At 42.3% G+C, this 23,433-nt stretch overlaps 1 protein-coding gene across 1 annotated transcript in view; it reads left to right on the plus strand.

Annotated features, from left to right (window-relative positions):
- POU6F1 (POU class 6 homeobox 1) overlaps positions 1-23,433 on the plus strand; it is a 122,358-nt gene that overhangs the window by 46,618 nt on the left and 52,307 nt on the right. Inside the window, exon 6 of the mRNA XM_040425920.1 lies at positions 22,570-22,795. Coding sequence (XP_040281854.1) covers positions 22,570-22,795 — 226 coding nt within the window. The remainder of the gene's footprint in view (positions 1-22,569; positions 22,796-23,433) is intronic.

Consider the following 23,433-nt stretch of genomic DNA (forward strand, 5'->3'; position numbering starts at 1 on the left):
CTCATTGACCATGTTATAGCACTTGGTTGTTTGATCCATTTTTGATTCAGTATTCCATATAGAATTGGTATACTGAGTTCTTTTTAACATTTCTTTCAAAATGTTATCTCCTTTGTTAATTTCTTTCTTTATATTACTATATGTTTTCTTGATCCTATACATAACAAAAACTTGATAGATAATACACAAAAATATAATAATAAATATAATAATAATAGGATGGGATAACGTATTCTCAACTGCTGTTTGTGTAGAAGATTTTGACCACATATTTACAGATTTCTTCAATTTTCCCCACCAAGATGTTCCGGACATGATATTCCATTCATGTTCTATTTCTGATAATTGTCCTTGTTTATGATTAAATGCAATTTCTGCTTCTTTTATTTGTTCACTTAATATTTTTAAAAGACCTTTATCTTTTTTAATTTCTTTAGTCCACTCATCCCACGGAAATTTGTCAATTTGAGTGAGATTAAATTTCATTGGAAGGATTTTCAATTGGGTTGTATTTATGGAAGAAATATTGAGTCTTCCTAAATTCATAGAGATTGCTCTCCAGTCTCCTTCCAAACAATATAAACCCTTGGTTAAATTCTCGTGATGTACACAAGAAGAAAAGAATGCTACAACCTTTTCTTTCTCAGACATCACTTGTACACAAACTTTGTTTGGACCAACTTGAGTTACCAAATCATGAATTGAGTATACATTCTCAATTCGTGCATGGCAAGAAGTTTGATTATGGAAACAAGAATGATAAATCTCCTTATCTTGTTCCGGTAAACAGATTATTTTAGAAACAAAGTGTAAACATGAAGAAAGATCCAATTGTTCTATATGAGTACCATCATATGCAAATTCCGTATATTGCAATTGATAAAAAATCAACTGTGTTTCACTCACGGGAACTCCTAAAACAGTTACTGGAACTACCATTTGTTCTCTTCCAGCTACTGGAATCAATGAGGTAGCTATACATGTGTTCTTATTACATCCTAACCACTTACTTACCCATAAATCTATATGTCTCATACTATCTCCAATTTTCCACCCAATTTTCATCAACTTTTCCTGTTATGGGAAAAATTTATGAATCCATTCTTTTTACATAATTCTGGGTTTGAAACCAAATTCCCTCTCGAGATTTTCCCACTTTTCCTAATGCTATCTTATCATTTGTGAGATCTCCGGACCATGTAGCTGACTCATTTCCTTTTATCACAATACTCCAGTATAATACATCTATTGATGTACATTCCCATGAACCAGTTCTATTATCATGTATGAATGTTCCTTGTAATTGTGTGAACTTTGGTTTGGGTCCTGCTGTTGCATGTAATTCAATGTGTGTATCATGTCTGAAGTGTATTTCAATACAACAGTTAACGCCATAACCCATACAAAGACTTCCGGAAATGTCTCTGGAATTGTCCTGAATTTGTTCTTCCAGAAAATCCTCAAGACGAAATCCTCTTCTTCTTCGTGCAAGGATTGAAGTCTATTTGTCATGATTACTCTTTTTATCATCAAGGAATTGTGCGAACGTAGCAGTTGTAAATATCATCATCAACAATGACATTCCCATCATGAAACAGCTTTTCCGAAGATATTCTTGTTTGTTGTGGATTGTGTATAACGTGAAGATTTTCATTCCCTGTGAAGAAAAGCAGTATCATTATTTTGGTACATACAATTTACACTGATCAACATGTACCCACAGTTTTTGTTGTCTGCGAGTATTCTTTGAAGCATTTGGTGCTCTTTGAACCAAAATCATTACTTGTCCCCTAGTGTCAATTATTTCGAAGGGACCTTCCCAATTGCTTTCCCAAGGTCCACTCTTCCTGAAGGTCTTAATCATTACAAAAGCACCTTTTACAAATTTAGAAGAGTGAGGTGGTATCATGCGTTGCATTTTAGATGCAGCATATGGAAGAATTGTACTTAAATTCTCCTGCAATAACTGTAACCACCTGGACCTTGCTATTGCATCTTTTTGAGGTGTAGACAAGAATGGATCGTTTGGGAATATTAATGGCATTGTTCTTCCCGTCATTAATTCAAATGGAGTATACTGTGTTGTAGAGGAAACGGTTCCTCTTATACTCATAAGAACAAAGGGTACTGCATCAACCCATGTATTTCCTTTATCTAATAACATTTTTGCAATTCTTGTCTTAATTGTTCGGTTCATTCTTTCCACAATGCCTGCTGATTGTGGGTGATACGCTACATGGAACTGTTGTTGTACTCCTAGAATAGTACAAACAGTTTGCATGATTTTTCCTGTAAAATGACTTCCTCTGTCAGAGGTAATCATTCTTGGGATCCCCCAAGTACAAAACACATGATTTACCAATGCCCTTGCTGTAGACAGAGCATCATCTTTCCTGACAGGTAAGATCTCTACCCATTTTGAAAATACATCCACCACCACTAATGCATACCTGAGTCCATGTTTACCTGAAGGTAGAGGACCAATGTAGTCTATCTGTAATGTAGACCAAGGACCATCAGCAGGTGCAATTCGTAAAAGTGGAGGTTTTTGTCCTTTAGGTCGTGGGTTGACTTGAGCACAAATGAGACATGACTGAACAACATCTTGAACAGTCCTCTCCATTTTGTCCCAATAAAATTTCTCTTTGAGAACTCCTAACAATTTTTCCTGACCCAAATGACCTAAACTCTCATGATTGTATTTGGTGAATTCCATTTGTAAATGTTTTGGGACAACAGGACGCAATTCCCCCTGACAGTCATGACACAAAACCCCGTTTTCACAAACAAAGGGAGGTTTTGGATCAACCTGAGAAGCAGCAAGGGACGAATCCTTCGCTTGTTCTTCTGCAAAAGAAGGAAAATGCGTGTCTGTTTTCCTCACTGGTAAAGCTTTCAAAGATTCAATTTCTTCCTTCAATTCTCCTGTCATAGCTGCTTCCTTAGCCAATGTGTCTACAGTGTTGTTTCCAATAACTAACTCATGTTTGCCTTTCCTATGTGCTGGGACTTTGACTATAGCATAGCTATTAGGATGTTTTGAAGCTATTTTGAATATGTCCTTGAGTGTATCACTATGCACTAGGACCTTGTTAGAGGAATCTACAAATCCTCTCCTCTCCCACACTGGCAAATAGTCTGTCAGTGATCTCACGACATATGAGCTGTCACTATAAATGACCAATGGATTCTTGTTTTCTTTCTCATCCATTGTCAGTACAGTCTTGACTGCTTCTAACTCTGCTCTCTGAGCTGAATAGTGTCCTGGCAGTCTATGCTGAACTGCATATCCTCTTTCAGGATACAAGATAGCATAACCTGTATAATACTTTCCCCCTGAACAAAATCTTGAACCATCAACAAATACTGGTTCATCACTGTTCTCTGCATCTCTCCTAAACAAGCTAGGATAGGATTCATAAAATGTTTCTGAACATTCATGAGTTTTCCCTTCATACTGCATTAATTGAGGAAGTACATACTTGGCCTTGTGATCAATCTCAATTTGTTTTGATGATAAGGACAACAACCAATGTGCAAATCTTTGATTTGACACACCTGGGAGGTTTTTCTCAAGGAGAAGTTTTAGTGTGGAGTGAGGAGTCTGCAGAATGATTTTGTTAAATCCAACAATGTGTTCTGTTGCCTTAACAGCAAAATAAACACCCACCAAATGTTTTGCACAAATTTCAAACCCTTTTTCCACAGGTGTGAGAAGCTTAGAGAAATAGCCCAAAATCCGCCATTCTCCCCCCTGCAACTGCAAGAGTACAGCTGACACAGCCGTGTCTGAGGTGTGAACCTGCAAAGCAAAAGGTGCCTGAGTCATTGCTGTTGACAATGCTGGAGACTTTTGCATACTTCGCTTTAGAAGTTCAAATGCCTTCTGTTGTTCCTCTTCCCATGGTCCAAAAGAGTCATCATCATTATTTTTCAAGAGATCATAAAGAGGTTTAGCTTTTTCTGCAAAGCCTTCTATGAATTCTCTGGAAAAGTTTACCAGACCCAAGAAATGTCTCAGAGCCTTGTGTGATGTTGGAATGGGAAGAGAAGCAATAGCCTCAATCCTATCTTGAAGTGGCTGTCTCTTTCCATGACTGATTAACACTCCAAGATATCTCACTTCAGTCTGTAAAAGTTTGACTTTCTTGGTGTTCAATTTCAAACCTGCTTCGTGCATCAACGAAAATAATTCTGCTAAGAGAGATAAATGCAACTCTCTATCCTCAGTGGCTAAAAGAATATCATCAACATATTGCAACAGACAATCGGGTCTTGAAAATTTGGACAATACTTTTGCAACTGCCTGATGAAATATGCTAGGTGATAAATGTGCTCCTTGAGGTAATCTGCAAAATACATATTGTTCATCCATGAAACAAAATGCAAATTTGTACTGACAGCTCTTTGCAAGAGAAATGCTGAAAAAACCATTACTGATGTCTAAAACAGAGAAAAACTTTGCCTTAGCATTCAGTCGTGCCATTATGTCATGAGTATCTGCAACAATGGGTGCCACATTTGGGGTATACTTATTCAGCAATCTTAGGTCCAATAACATTCGGTATGAACCATCAGACTTCACAGTACACCACAGTGGATTGTTTGTTACTGAATTTGCCTTTCTAATGACACCTTGATCAAGCAGTTCCTGTATGATTTTAGACATGGGACCAATTGATTCAGGTGGCAATTTGTACTGCTTTTGGGGAGGAGGGTCTCTCCCCTCCACATTGACTAATACATCTTTCATTGTGCCCACATCATTCCTGAATTGTGCCCACAAAGAAGGAGTATATTGTACAATTTCTTTTAGAACTTCATCATCACCAGTTTCTGGCCACAAATGTTCAGAAGAAACAACTTCGGTTAGGCAAACAGTACCAACATGACTGTATTCAGTGGGATCAATGACTACAGGTTTAGATCCATCAACATCTTTCCAGATCACCTTATTTCCTAAGTCAATGACCCAACCCCATTTTTTCATTAGGTCAGTTCCTATGATGTTTTCAGAATTAGTACTATGCCAAATGTCTATTTTAGATTTCAGATAGCCTGGTATTTCTAAATTAACATTCTGTGCTAAAATTGCCTTAGTGCCGCTTTTCCTACTAAAACCAACAATTGTACAAACAGGTGCATTTGGAGTTAGAGGCAAATCCTCTTTAGTCACACTTAATTGAGCTCCTGTGTCAATGAGAAATGTCACCTCTTGGCCCTGTAAAGATCCCCTTACAAATGGTCTCCCACACTCATCTAATGAAACTGGAGCTACTAATTCCAAAGGACGAGAGGTCATAGTTCGTCCTAGTCATGGGGAAGGTAACAAACCAGCTGTCTCCTCAATTTTATTACCATAAGATTTCCCCTTGTACGAATTATTCAATGTTAATTCTCTAATTTGTCTTATTAAAGGTGCATATGGTGATTGTGACTGATCCTGCTCTGGAGAAGGAGCAGTTGGCACAAAACCATTTTCTTTCCCTGCATTCTGTGACTCATTTAGGAATTTCCTACATTGCCATTTTAAATGTCCTATTTTACCACAATAATAACAAGTAACTTGTCCTCTTTGAAATGACACCTTTCCTTTCTGTTTATATTGGTCTCTTTTCATGGGAGGGTTTGATTTAGGACGATTTGAATTTGTTACCTGATTTTCATCCTTTTTTTGGACTGCAGCAACTTTGACCCTTATACTACTTTGTTTTATGGATCTCCTTATTTGATCAATAAATGTTGCCGCTTCCTGTAACGTAGGCTTTCCTAGTGCTAACTCCCTGGAGACTGGATCAAGATATTTGAACCGTTTTACAAATGACTTTATCATTGCAGTGGGTTCAGAATCATCCTCAATTTCCATGACCATTCTATACGCCTGTTCAAATTTTATCAAGAACGCAAATGGATCATCCTGTAAAGTGGGCTTTAACATGTCAAGGATTTCAAATGTAGGAGTAGATTCTCCAGTAGTAAATAAAAGTAGTTGCCTCAATCGATCTGCTGGGGAACTATGTATTATTTCACGTTCATCATTTACTCTTGGTGTAGTCTCTAATCTCCTTGCCATATATGAGGGAAGCCATAATTTAAATACTTTGTTTTTCTGTTCATTATTTAGATTGAACTTATCAGCATTAGATTCAAAGATATCAGCATTGTGAAATGCATCCATCTTATCCGTATAAGCTGGGATATCTTTACAAATTTTTATCAACTGATCATGTATTTTTAAATTTAACTTGGCTGTCCTGTCATGTAATTTCCTCCTCCTGACTTCCTCAGTCTCTATGTTTTCATTTACATCAGCTGGACTAGTGTCTGGAATGTAGGACGCACCCGTATCTATGCCACTTTTTGTAATAATAGAAACTTTTTTCGTACGATGGCATAATTTTGATATGAGCTGTGTCCTAATTTCCATCTGATCCTCCAAATCTTCTATGTGTTGTGCCAAAATTTGACACTTTGGACAATCATTAAAATCATCCTCTTCTATGTGTTCCTGAGTGTCTGTATCATGTGTGTCCTTATTATTCACACATATACTATGTGTCTGAGTCTGTGGCTGCCTGTCTTCAAGAACTAATGTATTGAATATTTTCACCATATGTAATACATTCCTGAGCTTCTTCTGCAATTTATCCATACACAACAACTTTTTGTCAATTGTTATGTTTTCTTCTTCACATTGACTATATAAACTTGCCCATAATTGTGCATTAGTATGACTACTTACAACTTTAAACTCCAATTTACTTTTATCTGAATAAGAATTAAGAAATTCCATTACTTACTCAGGTACCGTATCCTTGATGTCTCCTTCTTACGTCTTCTTCCCACAGTCAATGGAAGGATCTCTGTGTAGTTTCTTCACAAGCCTCCGTCTGTAATACGTCTGGGAAGTGACACTTGCAACAGATGTATGGCTCAACTTCTTCTTTCTTTAGATTCGTTGTTGTTGTTTTCCTGAAGCTTGTAATAATAGTAATTACTCTCTTGGGCCCACCTCTTTACAAACTGAAGGAATTCAACAAAAATCCGCTGGCTCGCCAATGTAGAATAACGTCCTGCATTTCTCTATTTTTCAAGAAATGCTTTAGAAGGAGCCCAACAAAATGTGCAAAGTTCGTGATGAAAGATAAAATTAGAAGGATTTAATTCTCATAAAAAGAAAGTTACAAAGTTTAGAAAGAGAAAAATATAGCACAGCAATAAGTCTTGAAAGGTTACAAGCAAGCAATAAAACAATTAAAATAAGTGAAAAAGCTTATTTCCCCAAAATAACGTGTATGTGTGAATCTGTGTGTGTGTGTGTAGAGAGCAACAGGTGTCCGTGCAAGAATGCTCTGCCTATGTCATGAAACAAAGCCATTTTATAGGTTGACTCTTCATAGAGTTACATTGTATCCTAAATTTACCATTCTAACAGACATATATGGTTAACAAGTAAATTCCCTTGCATCATGGTTTTCTATGTATACCTTATTTGTAAAGCTAATAATAATATGCTGAAGTAGGAGAATTCCTAACCTTCCCAAATGCTATTGTCGTCTCAACCTGTCAAAATTGACACTTCAACACAAGTGCTGCCCTTGCATGGTCCTTGAAATAACCCTATCCTACTAAAAAAGTGTTAGTTTTATTATTTTACACATATCCGATCTCGGAGATATATGACAAATGAGAAGTCACAAGTGAAAAAAACTTGGATCGGGAAGCTTTTACCTGATTGGGGATAGTAGAAATGGGACCCCTTCATGACGTTTGAGCATTGCATGCAATGTATGCAAGGAAATATGCCTCTTTTTTGTATGCTAAGGAACGTCTGTGTTGGGGTAGTTCTGACCGACCCAATATCTGCTCACACTAGTAGGTCCCGTAGGTTTTTAGGGCGACGTGTACATGCTAGTATAGGGTTTTTGAACTCTGCTACTTCAGGGTAGGCCTTTTGTAAAATAGGCCATTTGATTCCTGATGCTATTCAGAACCTTGTTAGTACTCGGATGGAATGTGTGTACGAACAGAATTCGTGCTGTTTTCTGTTTAGGTTTGGAGTTACGTGGTGTGTCTGAAACATCAAGAAGGCGTTGTGGGTAGCCTCTTTCTAAGAAGCGTTGTCTCATTTCGGAGAGTCTGTTCTGTCTGAGGTCTGTTTTAACAATCCGGCGGATTCGTTCGTATTGACTGTAGGGGAGGGACCTTTTCGTATTATGTGGATGGAAACTTGAAGTGTAAAAGATTATTCCGGTCCGTGGATTTTTTGTATAAGTTATTCCTGAGTGTGCCCGATTGGACTTTGATCACCATAGTGTCTAGGAAACTGATTGTGTTGGGATCATGGTGAACTGAAGTTCAGGATAAATGGAATTGAGAAATGTGTTAAATTCTAGTGAGGATCAGTTCTAGCAACTTCATATAGAAGTCGATATGTGTTGGTTCCATGTTCGTGGACCAGCGACACACAAAGGGCAGAAGGGGACAGAGGGGAGGCCCTATGACGCAAGCCTCCACACAGATGTCCACAAGATCCCAGGTACAATCACAGTGAACATCTCATCATACACATTAAGCCCAGCCTAGATAACTTTACTAGAGAAGGGACTCTCTTTCTGTCCATCCGGTCAGCTGGACACCGTTCAACTTTACCTGGATTTACAGACACTATTTAGGAATATCCGTCTGAAAGTACATTTCTCCATAAACTCTGACACCATTAACAATAGGGTGGTACACCTTAGTTCTCTAATCTCAAACGTCACGAAAGGGTCCCATTTCTACCATCCCCAATCAGATAAAAGCTTCCCGATCCAAGGTTTTTTCCCTTGTGACTCCTCATTTGTCATATATCTCCTAAAATGCCCTTGTGGCAAAATTTACAAGGGCGAAACACAGAAGATTTGAGATCGTATATGTCAACATAAGTCCAAGACAAAAGAATCTTCTCCAACCTGTACCAGCGCACTTTGCCACAGCAGGACACAACCTTGCACAATTGAAATTTCAAGTAATTGAACAGATAAAAACGAGCAGGAGAGGTGGCGACAAAATCCGACAACTCAGAACTAGGGAAGCCTTATGGATCCATAAACTGGACAGTTTGGAACCAATAGGAATGAACAGAGAATACAAGATTCAGGGTCTCATCTAATACCTGTTGATCGGAAACATGATGTAACATATACAGTGAGAGTTTATCGCTACGTTTTACGAGAACAGTGGGGAAAAATAAGTCATATGTTGTATACAATGAATAGGATCCTCGCTTTAGCCATATAATGTTATTGACAAGGTCTATGATTCTCTATATACAGTCGTGGCCAAAAGTTTTGAGAATGACAAAAATATTGGAAATTGGAAAAGTTGCTGCTTAAGTTTTTATAATAGCAATTTGCATATATTCCAGAATGTTATGAAGAGTGATGATCAGATGAATTGCATAGTCCTTTGCCATGAAAATTAACTTAATCCCAAAATAAACTTTCCACTGCATTTCATTGCTGTCATTAAAGGACCTGCTGAGATCATTTCAGTAATCGTCTTGTTAACTCAGGTGAGAATGTTGACGAGCACAAGGCTGGAGATTATTATGTCAGGCTGATTGGGTTAAAATGGCAGACTTGACATGTTAAAAGGAGGATGATGCTTGAAATCATTGTTCTTCCATTGTTAACCATGGTGACCTGCAAAGAAACACGTGCAGCCATCATTGCGTTGCATAAAAATGGCTTCACAGGCAAGGATATTGTGGCTACTAAGATTGCACCTCAATCAACAATTTATAGGATCATCAAGAACTTCAAGGAAAGAGGTTTAATTCTTGTTAAGAAGGCTTCAGGGCATCCAAGAAAGTCCAGCAAGCGCCAGGATCGTCTCCTAAAGAGGATTCAGCTGCGGGATCGGAGTGCCACCAGTGCAGAGCTTGCTCAGAAATGGCAGCAGGCAGGTGTGAGCGCATCTGCACGCACAGTGAGGCGAAGACTTTTGGAAGATGGCCTGGTGTCAAGAAGGGCAGCAAAGAAGCCACTTCTCTCCAAAAAAAACATCAGGGACAGATTGATCTTCTGCAGAAAGTATGGTGAATGGACTGCTGAGGACTGGGGCAAAGTCATATTCTCCGATGAAGCCTCTTTCCCATTGTTTGGGGCATCTGGAAAAAGGCTTGTCCGGAGAAGAAAAGGTGAGCGTTACCATCAGTCCTGTGTCATGCCAACAGTAAAGCATCCTGAGACCATTCATGTGTGGGGTTGCTTCTCATCCAAGGGAGTGGGCTCACTCACAATTTTGCCCAAAAACACAGCCATGAATAAAGAATGGTACCAAAACACCCTCCAACAGCAACTTCTTCCAACAATCCAACAACAGTTTGGTGAAGAACAATGCATTTTCCAGCACGATGGAGCACCGTGCCATAAGGCAAAAGTGATAACTAAGTGGCTTGGGGACCAGAACGTTGACATTTTGGGGCCATGGCCTGGAAACTCCCCAGATCTTAATCCCATTGAGAACTTGTGGTCAATTCTCAAGAGGCGGGTGGACAAACAAAAACCCACTAATTCTGACAAACTCCAAGAAGTGATTATGAAAGAGTGGGTTGCTATCAGTCAGGAATTGGCCCAGAAGTTGATTGAGAGCATGCCCAGTCGAATTGCAGAGGTCCTGAAAAAGAAGGGCCAACACTGCAAATACTGACTCTTTGCATAAATGTCATGTAATTGTCGATAAAAGCCTTTGAAACGTATGAAGTGCGTGTAATTATATTTCACTACATCACAGAAACAACTGAAACAAAGATCTAAAAGCAGTTTAGCAGCAAACTTTGTGAATACTAATATTTTTGTCATTCTCAAAACTTTTGGCCACGACTGTACATGATCTTCCACTCATGTATACAGGGAGTGCAGAATTATTAGGCAAGTTGTATTTTTGAGGATTAATTTTATTATTGAACAACAACCATGTTCTCAATGAACCCAAAAAACTGTGCATAATTATTAGGCAACTTAACAAAAAACAAATATATACCCATTGCAATTATTTATTTTTACCAGTGAAACCAATATAACATCTCAACATTCACAAATATACATTTCTGACATTCAAAAACAAAACAAAAACAAATCAGTGACCAATATAGCCACCTTTCTTTGCAAGGACACTCAAAAGCCTGCCATCCATGGATTCTGTCAGTGTTTTGATCTGTTCACCATCAACATTGCGTGCAGCAGCAACCACAGCCTCCCAGACACTGTTCAGAGAGGTGTACTGTTTTCCCTCCTTGTAAATCTCACATTTGATGATGGACCACAGGTTCTCAATGGGGTTCAGATCAGGTGAACAAGGAGGCCATGTCATTAGATTTTCTTCTTTTATACCCTTTCTTGCCAGCCACGCTGTGGAGTACTTGGACGCGTGTGATGGAGCATTGTCCTGCATGAAAATCATGTTTTTCTTGAAGGATACAGACTTCTTCCTGTACTACTGCTTGAAGAAGGTGTCTTCCAGAAACTGGCAGTCGGACTGGGAGTTAAGCTTGACTCCATCCTCAACCCGAAAAGGCCCCACAAGCTCATCTTTGATGATACCAGCCCAAACCAGTACTCCACCTCCACCTTGCTGGCGTCTGAGTCGGACTGGAGCTCTCTGCCCTTTACCAATCCAGCCACGGGCCCATCCATCTGGCCCATCAAGACTCACTCTCATTTCATCAGTCCATAAAACCTTAGAAAAATCAGTCATGAGATATTTCTTGGCCCAGTCTTGACGTTTCAGCTTGTGTGTCTTGTTCAGTGGTGGTCGTCTTTCAGCCTTTCTTACCTTGGCCATGTCTCTGAGTATTGCACACCTTGTGCTTTTGGGCACTCCAGTGATGTTGCAGCTCTGAAATATGGCCAAACTGGTGGCAAGTGGCATCTTGGCAGCTGCACGCTTGACTTTTCTCAGTTCATGGGCAGTTATTTTGCGCCTTGGTTTTTCCACACGCTTCTTGCGACCCTGTTGACTATTTTGAATGAAACGCTTGATTGTTCGATGATCACGCTTCAGAAGCTTTGCAATTTTAAGAGTGCTGCATCCCTCTGCAAGATATCTCACTATTTTTTACTTTTCTGAGCCTGTCAAGTCCTTCTTTTGACCCATTTTGCCAAAGGAAAGGAAGTTGCCTAATAATTATGCACACCTAATATAGGGTGTTGATGTCATTAGACCACACCCCTTCTCATTACAGAGATGCACATCACCTAATATGCTTAATTGGTAGTAGGCTTTCGAGCCTATACAGCTTGGAGTAAGACAACATGCATAAAGAGGATGATGTGGTCAAAATACTCATTTGCCTAATAATTCTGCACGCAGTGTATGTTCCCAACTCTAACATGATAATAGCGTGCCGCTGACATTGCGATAGGTCCACACTGGGGACATTGTACGAATACGATCTTTGTCCAAAGTATCCAATGGGCAGGTTCCTCTATGAAATTGTTGAATGTATATAATGTACATGATTCTCTACCATGGTACATAATCCTAATTTTGATATGCTATAATGTTTTCTCTTTTACAGATATAATGGGGAACCCTATTGTCACCAGGTATAGCCTATAGTATCCGTTATAGTCATTCACTCCCCATATAGAAAATAACTAGATGCTAGTGTACAATTTGGCTCTATTATTTTATTCAGTATTTCTTTGATGTTCAATATCTCCGTTATCTCTAAAGTTTTAATCCGCATTTAGCACACACTGACTTGTTATATATGATCAATATTACAATGCAATCCCAATACCACCTCCACTATACTGACGCCATCCACTTCTGGTTACTTTCAGCATCCCTGCAGGAATGTATCGGCCCTGGCTTCCCTCAGAGCGAGGCTTGACACGCTTGGGTGCCACTCTGCATGTGCAACACGATCTCCACAGCAAGCGCATCCTTTTTAAAGGGCGCGCTTCCTGCTCCACGTGGCGCATATCATAACTGTGCAACGGCACTATTTCTTCAGCGCAGCTCTGCACATAAACTTATCAGCGGCACCAGCTAACTTGCTTATATACATATACCTCTCATACCATAGCCCTGTTATCTAACAATGGACTGTCACATATATAGGATCTTCATTTATCCAAATCATGTATTTAGCTAGGGTAGAAGATGGAGTCATTTGTATTACCAGAGTCATGTGTATTACTACAGTCATTTGTATTACCAAGGTCACCCCAGGATTTATGGCACTTCTCGTTAAGTATTCTTTGTGTACCTTTGGAATATATGCTATTTATCACATTAACATTCCTTATGATCTTATATTCCTTACCAGGTCGCATATATTCAGCCTACAGCACCATCTCCATATACAATGAAGGAACGGGACCGTCCCATAGACCATTATTGTATAATGGAGATGTCTTCAGATCACACTGTGCGATTGATTTCATGTGATATTTTGTAGACACTATTGTTGTATGGATTGTATTGTAACACACTGCCGTGGTTTATTTCACACTCATTGACATTATGTTTTCTGATGCTTTGCTGTAGTTTGATAAAGGCCGAGTGAGGGCGAAATGTTACACTGGAATTATACAGCCGCATTTCCAAATAAAGTTTCACAAGTTTTCATCAAAATTCCGGGAGTTTCTCGGTTATATACAGGTAACATACCTTCACAAATTGTCTCTGGCAGCGGGACTAATATACGACATGTATTAAACCTGTAATACTATTACATATCCCTTGTATCAGCCATTGTAGGGAAAGTGGGGCACATTTACTAAGACTGGCTTGTTATGCCGGTTTTAGTTTTCCCCTCTGTGCTGCCGTAAGGTGTGTGCCTTATCATAAATTTGGTGCATCTGCCGGCAGTCCGTGCACCTAGAGTAAAAACTACACCAACACGTGTGTCGGTTGTGCTGTGCACTGGGGCCCACAAATTGCAATCCTTAATGCACAGGCACCGTCCGTGTGGCCTGCACTGGCGGATGCAAACACATTCAACCGCAATCAATCCGCACCGCAAGAAATCGTGCATGTTCTATTTTTTGCGGTGCAGAGGCAGAGACCGAAATGCCACAAATGGACTCCGTATTGCTTCCATGGCCTTACGATCAGTATCTTCCAGATTGCACAATTGGCACACGTTTGTGTGCATAAGCCCTTAGATTGTGGATTTTGGTGCAGATTGCTCTGGTCTTGGCCTCTGAAGTGTGAATATTACCCTATTGATATGTTTAACATACCCAATAAAAAACGAATTGATGTAATGTGAACAGGGCCTAACTGACTGTAAAGATCCAACAGCCAACATAGCCCTGTGCTCTGCATCCTGGACATCCATAGCAAACAGCAAGCCTCCCTGTGCTGATACCATAGTAAGGGTACTTTCACACTAGCGTTATTCTTTTCCGGTATTCTGTCACAGGGGCTCAATAGCGTAAAAAAAACGCTTCAGTTTTGTCCTAATGCATTCTGAATGGAAAGCATTCCGTTCAGTATGCATCAGGATGTCTTCAGTTTAGTCCCTTTATGGTATTTGGCCAGCGAAAATACCGCAGCATGCTGCGGTATTTTCTCCGGCCAAAATTCCGGAAAATATGCCGGATCCGGCATTAATTACCATTGAAATGTACTAATGCCGAATCCGGTACCAAGTTGTCACGATCAGTGTGGGGGAAAAACTCCACAATAAACACAGGAGAGAAGGGGAACAGTAACTGGGCCTGGAAACTAGGGAAGGAACAGGTCACCTCCTAAACAACCCTAATCCGGGCCCTAACTACCTATCAATATGAATAGATCTTGAAGGTAGGAATATTCATATGCTGTATACCTAGGCCCTTATATCCCTAAAAGGCCCTGGAATGAGGTTAGGACCAGAGACAACCCATTCCTACCTAGATGGACGAATGGAAGTCTCTGTCTCAGGCCCAGATACAAACAACAGGGAATATAACACACACAAAACAATAAGAAAATACAAGACTTATCTGAAAGTAGAAAACTGGCAACTCCAGAAGCATCACAGAGTACAACCAACCAGCTAGTTAGAAGGCAGGAAGAAAATCTATAGACTGCTCCTCCAAGAGTGAGAAACGGCTACTTATGGGAAAAGTAAATTACCAACAAGCAACACCTGAAGCAAGAGGTGTGGCATTCACCAAAACACAGACACAATAAGATCCACAGTGAACTTGTCAATTTAACCAACAAGTTGCCAGTCTCTCCAGTCTCCTGGTACCTGCCACAGGAACGTCCGTGACACAAGTCTGCATGCGCAGACCTTTAAAAATGCGGAAAAAAAAATACTGGATCCGTTTTTCCAGATGACACCGGAGAGACAGATACGGAATTTCAATGCATTTGTCAGATGGATCCGAAACCGTCTACAAATGCTATCCGTTTGCATACGGATTTCCGGATCCGGCAGGCAGTTCCGGAGACGGAACTGCCTGCCGGATCCTGACAACACAAGTGTGAAAGTACCCTAATGAATATGATCTTTGACCCTTCGGTGCTGCTGGAACTTTACTGTCAGTTAGGGCTCATGCACATGACCTGCAAAAAACAGATACCAATTGTGTGCATTTTGCAGAACAGGACTTTCTGGCCTCTATAGAACCGTCCTATCCTTGTCCGCAAAACGAACAAGAATAGGACATGCTCTATTTTCTGCAGGTGTCACAGAACGGACATACAGATGTCGACAGCACATGGCGGGCTGTCTGCATCTTTTGCAGCCCCATTGAAGTGAATGGGTCCGCATCCGACCCACACAAAATGCGGATTGGATGCGGAAAAAAAAAAATGTTGGTGTGCATGAGCCTTTACAGGAGGGTACAGTCTGGGTTTCTGTGCGGCTGGAGCTCAGAAAGGAGAACTTTGCTAATGGGTTACATTGCAAGCTCATAGTAAGTACTGAAGCAAATGATTTTTCATAACTTCACCGGTACTTTAAAGGGTCATCCGCATCAAAAGACGTTCATTCCCTATAATTGCCTGCTCGTCAGGGACTTCAAGTCTGACACATTTACTAATTGCCCCAGTTGGGCAGTTAGGCTTATCTACAGGCATATTTATGGGCGTCACAAAAACAGCCAAGTAATTGTCACTACCAGAGTTTTGAGACGTTCTCACAGCTCTGTTTCTCCACCCCTGTGATGATGTCACTACTAGAGCTTGGAGGAGTCCTCCCAGCTGTTCCTCCTGCGTTTGATTTCCCTCCCTTTAAATCACCCCTCCTCCTTTCTAGGCTGTGGATTATAGTTCTCATTTGAGTTGTAGCTCTTGCTTGAGTATCTTCACTTGTTAGCTTTCATTTCACTGGACCTGTGTTCTGCTGCAGCAAGCACTCCGGATATTGCCAGCTGTCTTTGGATCCGTCTTCTCTGCGGCTGCAGCCCCTTCAGCTAAGTGTGCAGACATTATTGTGTACCTGTTTATTTTCTGACTGGATCTGAGGCGGCCACGGTTCCCTCCATATACTGAGCAGGGCACCGGTGGCCGTGCCCCTTCCACTATTGTAGGGGTTACAGTGGTCATCAGTCTTAGGTACGTGGGCATGCCCCGTTCCACCTTTTGGATCCGGGCATGTGCTTTAGCAGCATAGGGAGAGCTTTGAGGGTCTGACAGGGGTCACCCTTTATCCTCCCTAATTTGGGTCCGGTTAGTAGCTCTATTAACTGTGTATGCTCTTGTTGCTCACATACAGCCGTGACATTATAATCCACCAAAACCGTCCTTTTTGACATGGATCCGCTTTCTGGCCTGGTTGACCGCATGCAGGGTCTTTCTTTTGAAGTAGCGGATCTCCGTCAATCTATGTCTCAGCTTCAAGCATTGGGCTCTGCTCCGGCTCATGGAGTCTGTTGCGAGCCAAAGGTCTCACTTCCGGAAACGTTCTCCGGGGGCAGTGAGAATTTTGTTCGCTTCAGAGAGGCATGCAAACTCCATTTTTGCTTGTGTCCCCACTCCTCTGGTAATGAAGAGCAGAGGGTGAGGATTGTCATCTCCCTGCTCAGGGGTAATGCTCAGACTTGGGCTTTTTCGCTGCCATCAGGGGATCCCTCCCTTCGATCCGTGGAAAGATTTTTTGTGGCCCTGGGGCAGATATATGATGACCCGGATCGTGTTGCTCCGGCCGAATCTAACTTACGTGTTTTATGCCAGAACAAACTGTCTGCGGAGCGTTATTGTTCTGAATTTCGGAGATGGGCAGCTGATTCAGGTTGGAATGATGCTGCGCTCCGGAGTCAGTTCTGTCATGGTCTCTCAGAGAGATTGAAAGATGCGTTTGCTTTCCATGAGAGACCAACGTCCTTAGAGTCTGCCATGTCATTGGCGGTACGCCTTGACAGGCGTCTAAGAGAAAGAAACGAGACCTCTCTGTCCAGCCATTGTCAGTCTAGGGGCAGTGGTGCGGACTCATTCAGTGTGCAGAGGCCTCATCCTGTCTCGGTCCCCTCTGAGGAGGAGCCCATGCAGCTAGGTCGGCTTGCCCCTGATAAAAGAGGATTTAGTCCTCAGAGTATGGTGTGTTTTTGTTGTGGGGGCATAGCTCATTTGGCAAATGTTTGTCCGTCTAGGAGATTCTTGAACTGTACTAAGAGCAATAATAAGAGAAATACCTCAAAAGGTAAATCATCAAATTCTGCTTCATCTGCTACTTTGGGCAAAGTTGATGTAGAAATTGATGCTTTTCCTCTGACCTGCAGTTCCCGTTTTCTCCTGTCTGCCAGGGTGGCGCTAGAGAGCAAAGTCATTTCTTGTGAGATTTTTGTCGATAGTGGAGCGGCCGTCAATCTTATTGACACTCAATTTGTAGCCATGCATGGTTTTCAGGTTTGCACATTAGAAAAGGATATACCTGTTTTTGCTATTGACTCTGCTCCACTCTCACAGAGATCCCTGAAGGGCATTGTTCACAATATCCGGCTAGCTGTAGGTGACACTCATGTGGAGGATATATCTTGTTTTGTCCTTAACGGATTGCCTTCTCCTCTAGTTTTGGGGTTACCCTGGCTCACTAGACATAACCCCACTATTGATTGGCAAGGAAGGCAAATAAATGAGTGGAGTGACTTTTGTAGAGAAAATTGTCTCACAGCAACTTTTGCAGAGGTGTCTACTAAAACTGTGCCATCATTTCTCTCTGATTTCTCGGACGTGTTTTCCGAGAGCGGTGTTCAGGAGCTACCTCCTCACCGGGAGTTTGACTGTCCCATTAACCTCATTCCCGGCGCCAAGCTGCCAAAAGCACACCTCTACAATCTCTCACAACCGGAAAGAATCGCAATGCGAACCTATATCTCCGAGAGTCTCGATAAGGGGCATATTCGTCCCTCAAAATCACCTGTTGCCGCGGGTTTTTTTTTTGTTAAAAAAAAAGATGGCTCTCTGAGACCTTGCCTAGATTTTAGGGAGCTGAACCGTATCACGATTCGTGATCCCTATCCCCTTCCTCTGATCCCGGACCTCTTCAACCAAATTGTTGGGGCCAAGGTTTTTTCCAAATTGGATTTAAGAGGCGCGTACAACCTGGTCAGGGTCAGGGAGGGGGATGAATGGAAAACGGCCTTTAATACTCCTAACGGGCATTTCGAGAATCTCGTTATGCCTTTCGGCCTGATGAATGCTCCGGCCGTCTTTCAGCATTTTGTTAATAGTATTTTCTACCATTTAATGGGGAAATTTGTATTGGTGTATCTTGATGATATTTTGATTTTTTCCCCTGATGTTCAGACCCATCAGGATCATCTTTTTCAGGTTCTGCAGATTCTGCGGGGAAATAAATTGTACGCCAAGCTGGAGAAATGTCTTTTTATGGTATCGGAGATTCAATTTCTGGGTTTTCTCCTCTCTGCTTCTGGTTTTCGCATGGATCCGGAGAAGGTCCGTGCTGTACTTGAGTGGGAGCTTCCTGAGAATCAGAAGGCATTGATGCGCTTTCTGGGTTTTGCGAACTATTACAGAAAGTTCATTTTGAATTATTCCTCTGTTGTCAAACCCCTTACTGACATGACAAAAAAGGGGGCGGATTTTTCCTCTTGGTCAGAGGAGGCGCTTGCAGCTTTTTCTAAGATTAAAGAGAGTTTTGCGTCTGCTCCCGTCTTGGTGCATCCCGATGTTTCCTTACCTTTTATTGTTGAGGTGGATGCTTCCGAGGTGGGTGTGGGTGCGGTTTTGTCCCAGGGCCCTTCTCCTGCCAAATGGCTACCCTGTGCCTTTTTCTCTAAAAAACTCTCCCCGGCAGAGAGAAACTATGATGTGGGAGATAGGGAGTTGTTGGCCATCAAGTTGGCTTTCGAGGAATGGCGCCATTGGTTGGAGGGGGCCAGGCACCCTATCACCGTTTTTACAGACCATAAGAATCTGGCATACTTGGAGTCGGCCAGGCGTATGAATCCGAGACAGGCCAGATGGTCTCTGTTCTTCTCCAGATTCAATTTTGTCGTTACATTCCGCCCTGGGATCAAAAATGTGAAGGCTGATGCTCTCTCTCGCTGTTTTCCGGGAGGAGGAAACTCCGAGGACCCGGGTCCCATTTTGGCGGAGGGGGTAGTTGTTTCTGCTCTATATTCCAATTTGGAGGCCGAGGTCCAGGCTGCCCAGACTGAGGCACCTGCCCGTTGTCCTTCTGGGAAGTTGTTTGTGCCTCCTGAGCTACGTCACAAACTCTTCAAGGAGCATCATGATACTGTTCTTGCTGGTCACCCCGGGAGTAGAGACACGGTAGATCTCATTGCTCGAAGATTTTGGTGGCCGGCTCTTCGTAAGTCGGTGGAGGGTTTAGTGGCTGCTTGTGAGACGTGCGCTCGCGCTAAGGTCCCTCGTTCACGGCCTTCAGGTTCCCTTCTCCCGTTACCCATACCTTCCCGTCCTTGGACACACCTGTCCATGGACTTTATCACAGATCTTCCTCGTTCCTCAGGGAAGTCGGTGATCCTGGTGGTGGTGGACCATTTTAGCAAGATGGCTCATTTCGTACCTTTCCCTGGTTTACCCAATGCTAAAACGTTGGCGCAAGCTTTTGTCGACCATATTGTTAAATTGCACTGCATTCCCTCTGATATTGTTTCCGATAGAGGCACGCAGTTTGTGTCCAGGTTCTGGAAGGCTTTCTGTTCTCGCCTGGGGGTTCGGCTGTCCTTCTCTTCTGCTTTTCACCCGCAGTCGAATGGTCAGACTGAGCGCCTCAATCAGAATCTGGAGACATATTTGCGCTGTTTTGTGGCAGAGAACCAGGAGGATTGGTGTTCATTTCTCCCTCTTGCTGAGTTTGCTCTGAACAACCGTCGTCAGGAATCTTCTGATAAGTCACCATTCTTTGGTGCATATGGGTTCCATCCGCAGTTTGGGACATTCTCGGGAGGGGCTCTTTCTGGTTTACCTGAGGAGGAGAGATTTTCCTCGTCTTTGTCTACCATTTGGCAAAAGATTCAGAGTAATCTTAGAAAGATGAGTGAGAAGTATAAGCGTGTGGCTAATAAGAGACGTGTGCCTGGTCCGGACCTGAATGTTGGTGATCAGGTGTGGTTGTCTACAAGAAATATTAAACTGAAGGTTCCCTCCTGGAAATTGGGTCCCAAGTTTATTGGGCCTTATAAAATCTTGTCAGTCATCAATCCTGTTGCCTTCCGTCTTGATCTTCCACGGGTTTGGAAGATACATAATGTATTTCACAGATCTCTCTTAAAACCATATGTCCAGCCCACGGTACCCTCCTCTTTGCCTCCTCCTCCGATTTTGGTTGATGGCAATCTGGAGTTTGAGGTTTCCAGAATTGTGGACTCTCGCATTGTCCGCGGTTCTCTTCAGTACCTCGTTCATTGGAAGGGTTATGGTCCTGAGGAGAGGATGTGGGTTCCGGTGTCGGACATTAAAGCCACTCGCCTCATCAGGGCATTTCATAGGGCTCATCCTGAGAAGGTGGGTCCTGGGGGTCCGGAGTCCACTTGTAGAGGGGGGGGGTACTGTCACTACCAGAGTTTTGAGACGTTCTCACAGCTCTGTTTCTCCACCCCTGTGATGATGTCACTACTAGAGCTTGGAGGAGTCCTCCCAGCTGTTCCTCCTGCGTTTGATTTCCCTCCCTTTTAATCACCCCTCCTCCTTTCTAGGCTGTGGATTATAGTTCTAATTTGAGTTGTAGCTCTTGCTTGAGTATCTTCACTTGTTAGATTTCATTTCACTGGACCTGTGTTCTGCTGCAGCAAGCACTCCAGATATTGCCAGCTGTCTTTGGATCCGTCTTCTCTGCGGCTGCAGCCCCTTCAGCTAAGTGTGCAGACATTGTTGTGTACCTGTTTATTTTCTGACTGGATCTGAGGCGGCCACGGTTCCCTCCATATACTGAGCAGGGCACCGGTGGCCGTGCCCCTTCCACTATTGTAGGGGTTACAGTGGTCATCAGTCTTAGGTACGTGGGCATGCCCCGTTCCACCTTTTGGATCCGGGCATGTGCTTTAGCAGCATAGGGAGAGCTTTGAGGGTCTGACAGGGGTCACCCTTTATCCTCCCTAGTTTGGGTCCGGTTAGTAGCTCTATTAACTGTGTATGCTCTTGTTGCTCACATACAGCCGTGACAGTAATGTCCTCAGGGACCTGCCACTTTCAGATGCGGATGTGCTATAAATGTTTATGATGGAATAACCCTTTCCAGGCGTAAATGTAACCAAATTTAGAAGGGCCCCCCCCCCCCCTCCCCCATTCCGCCCAGCTGCGGAGTACGGCATGAAACTATCCATGCAACTAAATATTGTCGCACGGCTGATTCAAAAGGGACCCCCGACAATTTTTTTTGACTAAAATAGTTGCAAGTCCCTTAATAAATGACCCCAGTGTATCTTCGTTGTGGTACGCATGGTGGTAGAGCAGACCTTTACCCTCATTTTTGGATGAAGTATATAAACTATGTGTATGTCCAGCTTGGTGTACTTTGCACCAAATTTACCAAATTTACCAAATGTTGTTTGTTAAATTTGGAACAACCTTTAGGCTTTTGTCACGTAACATATTTTATAATGCTAGTCTATGGTGTCGCCCTATGACATACTGCGGATGTTTTTTTTCCGACTGCCGTGTCGCAGTGCAACACCATAGACTAGCATTTTAAAATATGTTGCACTACATTACTGCAACTAATAGTCGTGTGACAAATGTCATTGTGTAGCCCTAGCTTAACCTAACATTTTTGTCTAGAAATGCTACTCCAGTTTTCTACACCGCCTCCTACCGGAGTGAGCTTGCTATTCTTTTTGGAGAAAAGCTTATTAACATGGCTAAACCACATCCACTTTTCACAAATTTTTCAAAACAGGAGTGAGTGTTGAAGATATATAAAAAAGGCGCTAACTTTTTGAGTGACTTTTTTAAGACAGAATTCTGGAGGGTAACGTGTGAGAAATTCCCCCCTGAGTATTTTAAATGCATGACTTATATTTCTAGGCAACATTGTTCTAGCAGGAAATACTGCTAGAACAATGTTGAACGATGAACTATAATAGTAATGAACCACACCTTCAGCAAAGTTTTTTTTTAAATTCAATGTAAAATGAAACTTTTTGTTTTCAGGTCTTGACTCAGGAAAACTTAACAACGCTTTTCACAGGGGTAATGGCTCCCACAGGAGCGGTAAGTCAACCTGTTCTTATCCCCATCACTATTCCTGGTCAAGTGGCAGGTCAGCAGGGTCTGGCTGTTTGGAACTTCCCCACTGCAACGCTAGCCACCATTCCTGGATTAGCAGCTACTCCCCCTGCTGGTGGAATGTTTAAACTGCCTCTAGCAAACCTGCAAGGTAAGATGACTATGAAACCTATTGGGGGTCATTTACTAATGCCAGTTTGGTGTAAAAAAATAAAAATAAATCACAAGTCCACTTTTTCCAACTGTGGAGTGGTGGGGCCGGGCCATTGGCTTTGGCAAATTCACTTAACAATTATGTCTGGAAAAAGGCATAAATGATGTCAGAAATGTACTCCAGTCTAGGACTGAAATAGAGTTCATTTCAGGTGCATTGACTGCCGGAGAATGCGCCTGTGTCTTGTCATCCTCCAGCAGCACAGGGGTATCTAAGACCAGGGTAAAACGGCAGTCTTTGATAAATTTTTCTTGCTCATATTCATTGGGGGACACAGGAACCGTGGGTATAGCCATGTCCTCTAGGAGGCGTTGACACTAGTAAAAGCTGTTAGCTCCTCCCCCGGCAGCTATACCCCCTCCAGCCTGGAGAGAGAGCTTCAGTTTTTTCTAGTGTCAATAGGAGGCAAGACCTCCCTGCTCTGCAGGGATCTCCTGAAGATTTTTTATTTTAGTTAATTTTTTCCCTTCTTTTTCAGATGGGAAAACAGTGGACGCCTCGCCTCCCTGTTCTCCCGGGGTCGAGTTGCGCCAGTGCTAGTCACCCGCACTGCTGCCTCCCCCACAGAAGACAAG

The sequence above is a fragment of the Bufo bufo genome, chromosome 3, assembly GCF_905171765.1.
Source record: "Bufo bufo chromosome 3, aBufBuf1.1, whole genome shotgun sequence".
Lineage (NCBI taxonomy): Eukaryota > Metazoa > Chordata > Amphibia > Anura > Bufonidae > Bufo > Bufo bufo.